The following is a 14,384-nucleotide window of genomic DNA, read 5'->3' on the forward strand; positions in this document are numbered from 1 at the left end:
TAATGCTTAAAGAGGAGGCGTTGGAAATTAAGGAAAAACTTCAGAACAGCGATTTTGATAATTTCTCCGCCTCTGACGGTTGGTTGGATCGTTGGAAAACAACATATTCCGTCAAAGAACGTCGTATTGTTGGTGAAGCTGGTGACGTTTCTACAGAAACGGTTACTTCCTGGATGGAGAGGATCAAAGAATTGGTTGAAGGTTATTCACTAGAAAATATTTGGAACATGGACGAGTCTGGCTGTTTTTTTAAAGCTCTACCGGCCAAAGGGTTAGTGGAAAAAGGAAAACAAGCAAAAGGTGGGAAAAAGTCAAAGCTTAGATTAACTGTCGCTTTTTTTGTAAATGCAGCTGAAAAGATCGACCAGCCTGTTGTTATCTGGAAGAGTAAAGTCCCGCGTTGTTTTAAAAAATTGAAAGATCCATCGCGTCCAGCTAACGTTCACTACTTTTCAAATCCTAAATCTTGGATGACATCTCAAGTAATGGAAACTGTACTGGCACGTTTTAACAGAAAACTTTTATTTGAGGACAGAAAAGTTATTCTTTTTCTGGACAACGCCACCTGTCATCCGGAGTCAATGATAGGCCAGTTTTCACAAATCAAAATCATTTTCTTACCGAAGAACACAACTTCAAGGCTTCAACCACTCGATCCGGGGATCATCCAAAACTTCAAGGTGAAGTACAGAAAAAGACTGGTCAAATACGTGCTTGCAAGGATCCAGGAGAATAAATCTGCAACTGAAATTATCAAGAGCGTAGACATACTTATGGCTATTCAATGGGTTCAAGATGCGTGGAAAGAAGTAACCAACTTGACCATCAAAAATTGTTTCGAGAAATGTGGCGTAGTTCAAGGAGAAAGTGAATTGATGGAAGATCAAGAAGATGACTTGGAATTTGAAGCTCTGGTGAAGGAATTAACTGAAGATATGTCTGCTGCAGAATACATCGATTTTGACGCCGATGTTCCAGCTTCGGAGCCAAGAATTAACGAATTAGAAATAAATTGGCGACATCAAATCCGAGAAGCTAGCATTAACGCAATTGAAAATCCAGAGATGGCATGTCAGGTCGAAGAGATTTCCGAGGATGATGATGAGAGTGAAGACGTGGTTGAAGAAGAAATGCTTGGTTTCACCGAGCTAATCACTATGCTTGATAAAATTAAGCGATCTACTATTTTTGATGATACATGCCAAGAAATGTTGTCAACCATTACGAAAAAGATTGAGGAACTTCAGCTTCAAAATAGAAAACAATCCTCAATCAAAGATTATTTCAAATAGGGAGAAAAACGTGTATTGAAAGACCTATAAGATAAATGAAATATATCTTCGTAATATAACTTGGTTTCTTAGTTTATAACCTTAGCAACACTTAAAGGTTGGTTGCAACACCGACAAATTTGAGCTGCTAAACTTACTTTACACAGCCAACTTGGGTTCTTTGCTCGATAAGCTAAATCTATTGATGTTGCCGTCTACCCTAGTGTTGCAAGTCACCCCATGATACCCGCCAGTACTACAAAAAAAGCTTTTTTGGTCAAAATTAGGTCTAAAACTAATTTTTTGGTCAACTTCCTATAAAGCGGACATCCCTCTAAAGCGGACACTTTTTTTTGCACCAATGGTGTCCGCTTTAGAGGGATTCCACTGTACAAAGTTCTAATTATCGTATCCACTGGACGAAATAGACAAAGTAAACATGTTTTTATAAGAAACCTGTTTTGAACATAAACGATGAAGATCCGTCTCGGAGATGGAGACCCGTCACGTCACATTAATTTTAATTGGGTTTTTATAGTTTTTTCGCGCACTTTTCACATTGCTTCTAATCTCCGTACGAATAGGACAAGCGTGTGGTAAAAGTGAGAATCAAAAATATCGTAGTTCGTGATTGAAATCTTAACGTAAAGAGTTTCTTCAAGCAGCAAAAAGGAAGCAAGCGCAGTAAACGACGCAATAGTTAGTGTTTCATGTTTTATTTTGTACGTGTAATAGTATGTCTATCGACACAGGCTATATTTGTATTTATTTATGTTGTGCTTATCCTTTTGTATCTTTGTATTTTTTCTGTTTGTATTTAAGCTATGAAACGTCATAATCATACTGTACTAGAGCGACCGATGTACAGTATTTTATTCTACCGCCCCCGTGTGTTCGCATAGTTGCATCTGCTTTCTTGTGTACCGTCCGCGCACAAAACAAAACCAGGTAACTAAGGGTTGAGGCTTAAATTTAGGTTAAAAAATTAAGCAACGTTGAGCGACTTGCCTGGACCTGGGACGCCACCACAGTTTAACTAATAGAATTTTTTGATCGTCTTTTATATATATGTTAAACGTATGACTTTGTGTGAGAAAAATGATTTTATAGAAACAAGAATAACAAACCAAAATGATGGAGAGACATCATTCTATAGTGCTACATCTTGCGTATGATGCTTGGTCTTGGCTAATGATGAAATCAATGTTAATTACCACACAAATTAATTTTCTGCAGTCTGAGAGCTACTTGCTTAATTAAAGTGATAGATTTTATTTTCTGGTAGATGAAAAAGGTTTACAATACAGCAAGCTGCACTGACGTATCTTGTCTACAGGGACGGTGGTTGTCAAAACTGGGCTCCCAGAAGGTGCTGAATACACTTTCTTGCTTCTTACAAGCATGAGTACTGTCCAACTTGGACCTAAAACTATTCTTTAAGAAAATCGTAAAGAGAAAAAACAATCCTTCTATCACAAACAATACGAGACAAGACAGAGCTAACAACATAAACGGACTGGTTACAGATCAAACACAAATAGAAAAATGTATATGTCAAAAGTATATTAATATAGAAAAGAATTAAATAAGACCCTCCTGTGCGCCAGAACTTGTGACTCTGGCTGTAGCTTTCCACATGTGTTACAGGGCCTCAACACTCACCCTTACACAGGACGTTGTCACGACAGGACCAGCCTGTCGATATTTTGACTAAGGACAGCAGGGTTGTCAAGCCTGAAGACCAAGTTAGTAAGCTTGGGCACCTTACTGAACTGGGGTGAAAAGTGGGGTCGTTACACCCAAAGACAAGCTAAAAGCAAACCCCTTGCTAAGCTTCTTATAAGTTACCAGAGAAGAGTGAGCTGAACTCTTTACCCTCTGGGTATTAACGGTAAACTGGCTTGTATGAACCAGCTGGGGTAATACAAAACCGCTCGGATTTACATTTTCCTCCCCCCATTTTATAAAGGGGAAAAAAAAACTAGCAGCGGGTATAAAGAAAACATATGATGTAGTGCTGTTGAGCGTTCTTGGATCAACTTTGCTTATCGCCTTATCATTGCAGAGGTACCAAAAGTTTGTGGTCCGATCTTTGATATGGGCCCAATAGTGGCCTGCATTCAATGTTCCAGAGTGATTTATCACAGCTACCAAAGCATACTTTTGGATAAAAGATGTGTCCGAGTCACTAGAATTTTCAACAAATTTATTGTCCTTAACCAGATGTTCTCCATCTCTTGCAAACCTTTTCAGGTGCAAGGTTAAAATTTCGCTACTCCTCGTAATCCTTGTTTACCTAGTGCTCTCTTGGTGCAGGGAACATTGTGGGCAAAACCATTTATTTTCATTCTCCAGATTTTCAGAAGCTAAAAACATACTAGCTGACAATTGTACGCTGGAAGACGGTGACAGTGTTAGGATGTCCTGATTTTCAACAGTAACTGAAGAACAGAGACAGGTGTTACAGCTAACTGACACCGATACTGCTGTCGAGATTTTATGAGACGCAATTACCGAGAACCCTTTCAATTCATCAAAGACAAGAAGTAACATCTCTACCACATCTTGCTGAGAATTGTATTCGAAAGTTGTATTTCCAGAAGAGTGTATCTTACGTTCTAGGGCCTTAAGAAAGTTTGAAGGATCAACGGGGGTCAAAGAACGGTTTAACATGATCATGTTAAGAGCAATCGCCCTCATAATTGGATTCCGAAGCACACTTGGACCATAGGGATGGAATAGTACTTAGTGCTTGCAAAATAACATTGGCATAGCACGTATTGCCTTTGTTGACAAAACCTGCATTTATAAAAACTGTTTTGGCACTAGTTTTGTTATGGTTGATTTTTAGAGAGACTGTGGACCTGATAAACGACCCTTGGGCATTTCTTTTGCTGGAGCTGGATTACTTTGACGAGATGCAACAGACTTGGGTGGAAGAGTCTTTCTCGTTCCGGGTGCCTTAATTAAGGAGTCTTGAGACCATACACAGAAAGAAGCTGTCATACTGATTTTACCAAGGTTTTTTGCGGTGGAATATGCCATTTTGTTGGAAAAACCCAGCCTTTTCAGACACGCCGTGGTTGTTCTCGCGCAATAACCTCTTGCCCCTGCTTCTACAGCAAAGAAATCAACTTGCCAACCACTGGACAGAATTACGTTAACCAAGCAGGAATATTTAGTGACTTTAGTGGAGTGCCAATAGTCCCCTTTTCTATCACTGGCAACGGTCGCTCTTTTATAATCTAATTAATACACAAACGAACCTAGACAATATAACAGATTAAAAAAATGTTTTTAGCAGTTTTCCCTATTTTTACTTTTATTATGGTGTTTTTAGGTGTTTCCAGTAGTAATGCTAGACATAATTAGCGCGAATTTATCATAGACTGGGATGTTCTAAATACTAAAACAATTTATAGACAAAATATCCTTTTTGCTAGAGATAATGTTAAAGAAAAACCGAGCTTCTTTTTTTTAAAAAATAAATTCCTGCAAAAAACAATTTTTTGACCTGAAAAAAAAGTACCCTGAAGGTATAACAGCTAGAACTGTACACAAACAAAACTACAATATGTACTCACTGGTCCATCAACATTTTCTTGATTTAATTCTTCATGTGTTTTCATATCAAGCAAATGTAACTGCTTTTGCATCCGTTTAGTTAGCATAGCGTTTGAACTTTTGCTTTTATTTTTCGAAGGCAATCGTGTTGCAGCCTTTTTTGTAGCGACAAGTGTGTTTTCCATACGAACCAAACGCATATCAACCTGTGTTGTGCTTTTAAATAGCTTTTTTTTTATTGCTGCGAGTTCTTCTTTTGTGTTTTTCAGAAGTTCTTCTAGCTGATCACCTCTAAATATGTTTCAAAAATAAACTTGACAGTTAAAAATCTTTTAGAACGCATTCTGAAACATTTTGAGGACACTTTTGAGAAGTTAAAGTTTTAAATAAAGCTAAACAATTAGAAATACTTTCCTTAATGATTTCACTGTTTCGTTATATCGTGCAACTATGTTGATGTTTTTAAAAACTTGATATCTTAAAGTTTCATTCACCTTGCTTGTATGTAGTCGAGTTTCTTCTCCGGGTTTTCATGAAATTGCTTTTCCCTCTTTTCCAAAAAGCAAGACATGGCATCTTGTTCAAGTCTCAACAACTCATAAAATTCTGAGCCTGAATAAAAAAATGCAGAATAATAACCTTTAGAATAGCTCAAAGTGGAAAATGATGTTAAAATTATGTTAAAATGCTACTTCGTTGTTAAAGTGCTTGTGCAAAGATTTTCAAATTAGATTATGCTGCAAGAATTTGATGTAATAGCAAAATTTTCTGATATTCAAACATGTAAACTTCATCAATCTTCCAAAAGATGAATCAATTACTCTAAAAAATGTGACAATTTGGCAATGGGTGATGTCCCTACAATTGAACCTTGGTTTGCAATAAAATTTTGAAAAAAAAGCTTAGGTATGACCTATATGCTAACCAACAAAATGTTTTTGCTGACCGACATGAGGGACAAGAAAACTTTCACCAATGTATAAGAAGACTACTCTCTCTCATCATTATCAATCACTATCACACCTTATTTTGAGGCCAATGATATTGTCACTACACAATTTTAGTGTGAAATATGACTTAAAAATATATACTTACTTTCATCTTCTTCTTCATTTTCGTTGGGAATATTCTTTGTTTTCTTACATTTTGATAGCAACCATTTTACGAGCAATATAAAGTGACTGATTATGATAAATGGAATAGGGATAGCAGGCCTTCGATGATATTCGTCAACAAGATAGTAACGCTGGAATCTCCAAATGCGTTCAGAGTTTATTTGAACAGTATTATAGGTGTTGCTATTATAAATAAAAACAAAAAAAACAAAGATAGAAAAAAACACAGCTACAAAAATGTAACACCAATTGCAAATTGTTTTTGTGGTTAAAATGAAATTGTTAAAGCAGTGAAAAACTTTTTTTTGGAAGCATTATTTTGGAAGACTGAAAAGCTATTGTCAACAGGGTATCCTTATTTGAGTTGATAAGTTCTTAAAAAAAATAATGTTAGAGAGATTTTATTTTTTTAGTTATCTTAATTGTGGCAGGAAAAGGAGTATACATACTTGAATATTGCAATCAAGAGATTAATCAGCAAAATGTTTGTTAAGATTAAATAAACACCCAAGATGAAGAGCACGATTGGTTGTGCGTAAAAACTGTGTGCTCCGTGGCGTGTACCAAACACTGTTTCATTTTCTAAATAAAAACAAAACTTTAGTTATTTTTGAACACAATTGATGGCTTTCGTTTCAGATACACTGAAATTAAATTACGCAAATGCATTTTCCATGCGTCAAGTAACCACCAAGATTGAATCAAAGTAAAGTACAATGTAAAAAAAGGATTTGCATAAGAAAATAAATATTTGTAAACATTCCTCATTTTCATTCATCAAAAATCAAAATGAAGGCTCGTGTTAAGACTGATAAATTTTCTCTCCGGCTGTGTCAATGCTGAAGTGATAAGTGACCAGAAATCATGATCAAGAGATTGTTAGCAAAAAATCGTAGAAGTTTTTAGAAAATCTTGTAGAAAGACTTTTAGTGTCAAAGGGTTAATATCTTTCACTGTCATCAGGGGTGCACCTAAAAGGTTACACTGCTTAACTGATGCATTTTTTCTCTATTCCACTGCTCAGATTTTTTCTACTTTACCAGTGCTACTTTATTCTATCCTAACGGGTATTTAGCATGCATTTAAAGTTAAGTAAAACCTTTCATGACAGTGACCAAAGGGACAATAAAAAAGTTGCCGTTTTGGAAAGGCTATCGTATAGACAATCTTGTATAACAGCCACAGTCCAAATCTTGCATCATTGGCTGTCTTGAGCAGTGTAATTCCATTTCCCTGAGTCAGAATAGTTTTTGCACAGTAACTAAAAGTGTCGACATTAGAAATCCACCTTTAGCCAGATGCATTAAGTTGCTTGTTGGAAAATAAATAATACCTTTAAAGTAACATTCGTGTTATAAATTTGACTGTCATATAAACGTAACTTTTTATTTAGTGCCTTAAAAATTAACCGTTTGCTGTGTTGAGGAAGATACCCTACACAATAGTATTTGTACTAAAATCCAACAGGGAATCAATTGTGACTGGGTTAAAGATAAAGAGGAAGCTGTCCTACAAAGGCGAACAGGAAGGTAAGTTTTTCTGTATATACTTACGTTTTGCGGCAGCCTCAAAAAACACTTCACCATACATTTCAAAGTATGGAATTGTGATCATATGTCGTATTGAACTCCATGAAAAATCATCTTGAGGGAGTAAAATGGCATATCGAGCAACTCCATAAGATAGTAAAAATACCGAGAGTATTATTAAGAAGTAAATAACATCCACTGTCTGAAAAAGAAGCAAAGTTAACTCTTTAGTAAAGAGAATTTTTTATAGTAAATACAAAAAAAATAAGAATATCTTACCATTCTTTGCACCATTACAACATATGGACCTAATGTTTTACTGATGGCGCAAATATCCAACAAGCGTACAATCCAAATCATAATGTCCAATGCGTAAACAATGTGCGCTATCTTTTTCAATCCTGAAGAAGTGGTCAAACGAAGAGCAAATGCCAAAAAGAACACGGAGACTCCTACTATGTCAGACTTGTTCCAATGCATTGACCACCATACCTTCACTTTATGCCAAGAATGTACACAATGAGGAACATGACACACCTTGAAATAGATAAAAAGTACATATATATATTTACCAATTATATTAAGATAACAAGTCTAATGACCCTTTTACTTAAACATGTAGCCAGGTTACACTCTCCAAAGATCACTATGCAATGGTTGAAATGGCGTTTTTTGCATGCGTTACAGGATCCCAAAACTCAGCTTTACACAGAAGGTTGTCATATTAGACCAGATGTAGGCAAGGAAGCCTGAAGTGAGTGGGGTTATGTCCATGAATGTAATATAAAATCTCCCTTACAATGCTTTTTACCTAACTTTAATAATAAACCATACAATGTGGATTTAAAGAAACACAACTATCTAATTTTTTTGACATTTAAATCAACATTTATTAGAGAATTGCATTTTAATGTCTCTATATACGAAAAAATTGTTAAAATAAGAGCTTCAGTTTGTTAGATATTCAATCTTATTGCAAATTTTACACCTACACATTGGGTTTTTTTAAAAATACACAAAGAACAAGTTTAATCTCTACAGCTAAACGTTTAAGTCCAGGCTAAGAACATTTAAAATGTTCTCGGCCACACAATCTAACTTGCACGAGTAGTTATAAAAAAAAAACAAAAAAAAATATAGCCTGTATAAGCTTTAGAAAATTTTAGAAAAAGGAGCCATGCTGACTTTGACGAAAATTAACCAAGATTCCAACTAAATAAGCTTATAAATCTGCTGTGAAGAAATGACAAGTGGACGCGAGTGCGTCATATAGAAAGTACGTTCATAACTATTTAGAACTTTGAAATTAGCCACTCTGTCTTCAATAAGTAGTCCAACATTGTGCAATCAAAGCAAAAGCACTACCTGGCGAATTTCTTCAGTTCCAAGTGATATCAAAAACACTAGCACAATCCATTCCACAGTAGATGGGCGATCTGGCAATTTCTTTGTTACAAAGTTGCAAAATAGCAACAAAAAAATCAAATAAAAAATCTAAAAAAAACATCAGCCGTTGTTAAACATAAGCTTTCAATCATGATCTTTCCACACTGTTTGAGTAGTTGTAAGTTGAAATAAAGCTTACCTTATACTCTTAACTAAGTTCATTTCAAAACCTTTACAAGTGTTGAACAAAAAAGCATTTGTCTCAGATTCATATAGTAAAAAAAGCAATTAGTAAGTAAGTAAGTAACAGCTAGTTTAAGGTCCTTAGGGCCTCCATCCATCCTTAAATGTGGAGTCCCTTCCCTTCGACTGTAACTATGTTACATTACCGCCATAGATACATGCATAATTTCTTTAACTTGCGTGCCTACCACAGAGGTTTGCGGTCAGTAGATAACTCTAAATGGGCTCACAGCACAACATTAGTGCCAGAGTAGGGACTCAAACCTGAAACCTTATAATTACAACCGGATGCACTACCACTACAACATCTCCACCTAATGTTATGTTTTTCCCCACTTAGACCGCTTTTCACATTATCACAAAACTTTCAATGTAGGAATCTAAAGGTGAATTCTTTTTACGGAAGACACTATTGTAAGTAACAACCTTTATGATGAGTTTGCTCAAAATGCAGTCCATAAAGTTAAACTTTACAATGACAAAAAATCAGTAAATTAGAATTTGATTAATAGACACAAACAGGATTACTTACAAAATTCAGCCAAAAGCTTGTGACAGGTGCGGCATAAAATTCAGAAATCATTTTAATTTTTTCACGCAGAGATTTGCCTTGTTGTTGTGTTATTGATATTTGGTCGTGAAATTGGCTAAAAGCAAAATAATTGTTTTACATAGAAAAGAAAACTGCAGACCAGTCTTGCTGTCTAGTGTTCTGCACGCTATAAACAAAACAAAACTGTCAAGAAATATTGTATGTGCAGAGAAATTTTGATTTAGATTTAATATGCTTTCAAAAGAAATTAAGTAATACAAAATATATATTAGCAAGTGTCACAATTACCTGTATATTTTAAAAAAAATTGGGGCAATCCAATATAATAATGAAAAAAGCCCAAATAAACATATCCTTTACATCCAGTCACAGTCTTTAATAAGCGTGTAACATGCTTTACTTTGCACTTCATGTCTGAGTGCGATACTCTGCAAATTCGAAAAAGTTTAAACATCTTATTCAGAACAAGAAAGTCGCACAATTCCAAACAAAGATAAATGCATAATATATGGTTTGATAATTTTTAGTGTGTATAGATTACCATGAATGTAAAGTAAGGTTTCCTCTGCCAAATTAGTCCACATTTTCTTACTACATCACTAGACATTTGGAGGTTGGAGCGATTTTAAAGCATTGAAGGTGGAAATGGATCCTTTTTTATAATGAAAGTAATCAGCACTTCATGAAACAAGTACCTACAAATAGCTACAAATAATTATTTGGCTATGTTGCAAAAAAACATCTTAATATCATTTTAATGCAGGAAACCCTTTTAACTAGTTGTTAACCCATGGATTTTTCAATAGGATGTTACCAAAAATACATATTTTTAGCATTGGTCTTATGCATTTTTGTTTAAAGTAATGAACTTCTCTTACAGAGATTGGTCCAAAATAAGGCTACAATACAAATGACAGATATTATTTTTATAGAGACAAAAATGTTAGCCTGTGGAAATTCGCTTGACCATGTACCACTATTTTGTGCTTTCTTGTTCACCTGCTAGCACGAAGTAATTAAATTACGCTGCAGGTTTTGAAATAAAGCTGTGCAGAACTTTTTGGAACTGACAGAATAAGGTTATTATTACAGAGGAGTTCATTCTCAACTGTGGCTGTGACATGGTCCAGCATGTTTTGCGTATTCTACAGCTTTTGGTGTGGAGTGGATTCAAACAGTCTATTAGAAGTAATCCATGTCAGTCTGTACAAATTAAAGTAATGCTAGCCTTGGAATGTAACAGAGTTCGCGAGAAAAAGGCAGAAATGGGTGGAATTCTCAATAAGTACAACCTTCTGATAGTTTACTTAATTACTGTTCACTTAGCTGTAAAAAATTTAAAAAATACTCAACTTCTTAATATATTTAATTTCACAATAATTCAGACTGGAATTATAAAAATAACAAAATTGGGTCATAGTAATTTGCTGTAAAATACTGATAAATTCTTCTTTGGTCCTGGTCCCTAGTTATTCACATAGGAAATGATGCCAGTTATTTCCACTTGGTAGCCTCGAAACTAAAAGTGCACTGAAATGACTTCACTAACATTATAATAACATTATAATTGACGTAAACCTTTGTAATTACGCAAAGGTTAAAAACCGATAAAGACATTAGACATATTTTTTTGAATTTGCACATTCTTTAAGGAGGGAAAAACATCCCCTTTAGAAAGCTGAATTTGACCTGGATGGGTCACAGACGTTATGTATTAATATGAGATTGTAGAAAATGCATTTTTTAAACAAGATATTATAAGAAACATACTTTTCTTTGCTTGATGGATGGTATTTAACAATATGAGATACTGCAGGAAAACAAATCATTCCTGACCACACCTAGAAATGTTCACGAAAACATGTTTAGGTTCTATAATATCAGGTACGAATTAAAAAAACATGGGGAACACAGCATTGCGCACTAGGCCAATTACTTAGTGCAGCCAAACTGTATTGAATTGGCCTTTATTACAAGTACAATTTGTCACAGTGGACCCAACATTTTATTTACAGGGCAAAAAAATGAAAAATTTGAAATTAATTAATTAATTTAAAGATTTTTCGAGGGCAACAATGGATTGAGAAATTAGTCAGGTAAGCCATTTTGCACATTCAGGTGGAGCACCTATTAGTATACTGTGCTCCATATGAAGTGGAGTGTTTACAGCAGCACACTCTTTCAAGGATAATTTCTTGTATAAAAAATAACATCCCTGAAACTCAGTGCTTATAATAAATTATTTCTTTACCGTCAGTTAAGAATTCAAAAAAACAGTTGAGTCAATTTATACGGCAGTAAGAAAATATTGAAGATCAATATTGTAAAAAAACGAGGGCTTTTAATCTATATATAAATGCATTTCAACAACAAGATCTTTATAATTGAAATTTGCAACTAATTGTGGGACAAAAGATTATCTAAATGCATTTCAAAATTACAAAAACTTAAATGGTATTGAAAACGAGAAATTCTAATTAAAAAATAGGAGCACTTTTGCAAATCGCACGACACAGATACTTTACAAGGCCTTAATTGCCAATTATTTCAGAACCTATTTCCCCTTCTTTCCTAAAATTCATAATAAACCTAGTAAAAAAATATTTGTAGAGATTTTCATTTATCACATCTAATGTTTAGTTGTCTTTTCGAATGTGATTTCTTATGCTTTGGCTAATTTTACCCCATTTTAAAATAAAAATGGGGTCTTTTTTAAAGTATTTTCAATATGTTAACTGTGAATGATTCTCTCTTTTACCATATCTGAATACAAAATTGATGTGCATAAATATGGTTGTTTTCATGTGAAAGTGGATAGTTAAAATAAGGAATATAACTTCATCATTGGCAAACAAACAGTAGTATCCTACTGTTTGATTGCCAATGATTAAATTAATATTCCTTACTTTGGAATATTTTTTTAATTCTTACTTGCATTGTTTCATTGTTTCCACGAAATGACAAATAACCCTTCCATCTTTTTGACAAGACTTCTTGACATGCATAGTGAGCAATAAATTCTTCTAGTTGAGATGATGCTGCAAGGCTCATACAGTCTTGTTTTCCCCATCTTTTTAACTGATATTGCAAAAGAGTTTCTGTAGCAACTTTATCTTTTAATGCACATTCCTCAAGCAACGCCACTGCTAATTTACCAAACTCTCTGAAAGAAAAATTGGATATCAACTAACTTTATCAATATTATTATTGCAGGATAAACTGATTTTCTTAAACTTAAAATGTTATTTCTAGGGGGTAATAAACCTAGAGAAAAGTTCATAGTTTAAATATTTATTTCTCAGTATAAAGCATACCCATGATAGGTGGTTTAATATGTTGACAAACATGAAGCAAAAAAAATTAATATTCATCTGAGAAAACAATGGCAGTTAGTGCTGATGGTAAATCGTGGTTTAGGTGGTGTAATCCATCACTTTCAGTGTTAAATGCTTTGTGATTACTAGAAAAACTTTCGTGCCTCCCAAGACAAAATATTTCAGTTCCAAATGGTGTTGCACAAGCAGTCAGAAAGTGTTGCACAAGCAGTCAGAAAGTGTTGCACAAGCAGTCAGAAAGTTTCCTTACCAGTGTGCCCTGCAAAGTGAAGTCATGAGAGTATTATAGTTTAATAATAAGTTTCACAATACCATCTTTTTTTAATTTAAAAACTTTAGTGTTCATGCTCTCCAATTCCTCCTTCCTTGCAGGGATAAGTACCACATAAAATTTATACATAACACTGACTTTTGTATTGGAAACTTTTTTCACTTAATCTACGTATATGACCCATGAGGTTAATAATAAAAAACCCATTTATTTAGCTATTTGAGCAGCAAAAGTTGTAGTTTGCCTCTATTTTGCAATTGGTAATCATGGCAACCAATTGTTCCACTTTTTAATTCTAGTTTTTTTATCGATTTGAAAAGTACCTTGCTAATAATTCGCATCTGTTTCTACACTTGCTGATAATTAATTTTATTTTTTCCAGATATATAGTTTTTAGTTTATTCTAATCAACGTTTATATGAATTGCCACATGTATTTTTATTTCACTAAAAACAACAAAAATCCCCATCAAATAATGCCATTGTATAGTTCTTTTCTGGGAGGTCTGCATGAAAGATAAATCAGAGAAAATCAATTTGTTATTAGATATTGTTATCCGTCTGGATTTTATAAAAGGACAATACAGGTTTTTATGCATTCTGGTTGGCTTAGGGCTGTCAATTACGGGCCTATTTTTTTAGCATAACTATCCACGTGTTCACCCGTCCTTTATTTAACCACAATTCGTATGTCTTGCTACTGCGGTTACCATTTTGCGCGACAGACATATGTATACGGGTATTATAATATAGATAGATAGAAAAAAAAAATACTCAGCATTTGCGATCCAAGAATTAATAACTGCTTCTTCCACTAAATGATGATATTTTTTGTACTTTTCAGCTAGTCGGATATACAGCTTTCTCGCAACCAGTGCCTTTGCTAGTGATTCGTCATCTAGACGCCATAATAACAATGCCAGTTCATGAAAATTGCGATACACAGCCCAGATAAATAATTCGTTGAACGGGTGAGCAAAGGTTTTCTGTGAAAGTAAATATTTACAAAATTATTACAACATAAAAACAAGATGAGGTCCTGTTTGACTAGTGTTTTATCTATTCCTCACTGCTATTTGTTTCATGCGACAAGAGTGCCCAGAAATCCAGAATGAACT

General features: G+C 34.4%; 1 protein-coding gene across 3 annotated transcripts in view; it reads right to left on the minus strand.

Moving 5' to 3' along the window:
* LOC130639332 (transient receptor potential cation channel subfamily M member 7-like) overlaps nt 1–14,384 on the minus strand; it is a 61,203-nt gene that overhangs the window by 5,908 nt on the left and 40,911 nt on the right. For all 3 annotated transcript variants that reach the window (XR_008982369.1, XM_057447067.1, XM_057447068.1), the window contains exons 15-25: nt 14,041–14,252; nt 12,593–12,824; nt 11,432–11,502; nt 9,641–9,755; nt 8,845–8,973; nt 7,759–8,016; nt 7,504–7,681; nt 6,400–6,532; nt 5,931–6,133; nt 5,330–5,447; nt 4,856–5,126 (exon numbers count right to left, since the gene is read on the minus strand). Coding sequence is in view for 2 of the 3 variants with exons in the window: in XM_057447067.1 (XP_057303050.1) it covers nt 4,856–5,126; nt 5,330–5,447; nt 5,931–6,133; nt 6,400–6,532; nt 7,504–7,681; nt 7,759–8,016; nt 8,845–8,973; nt 9,641–9,755; nt 11,432–11,502; nt 12,593–12,824; nt 14,041–14,252 (1,920 nt within the window). In the remaining variant the exon portion in view is untranslated. The remainder of the gene's footprint in view (nt 1–4,855; nt 5,127–5,329; nt 5,448–5,930; nt 6,134–6,399; nt 6,533–7,503; nt 7,682–7,758; nt 8,017–8,844; nt 8,974–9,640; nt 9,756–11,431; nt 11,503–12,592; nt 12,825–14,040; nt 14,253–14,384) is intronic.

This window comes from Hydractinia symbiolongicarpus, chromosome 1, assembly GCF_029227915.1.
Source record: "Hydractinia symbiolongicarpus strain clone_291-10 chromosome 1, HSymV2.1, whole genome shotgun sequence".
NCBI classification, from domain to species: domain Eukaryota; kingdom Metazoa; phylum Cnidaria; class Hydrozoa; order Anthoathecata; family Hydractiniidae; genus Hydractinia; species Hydractinia symbiolongicarpus.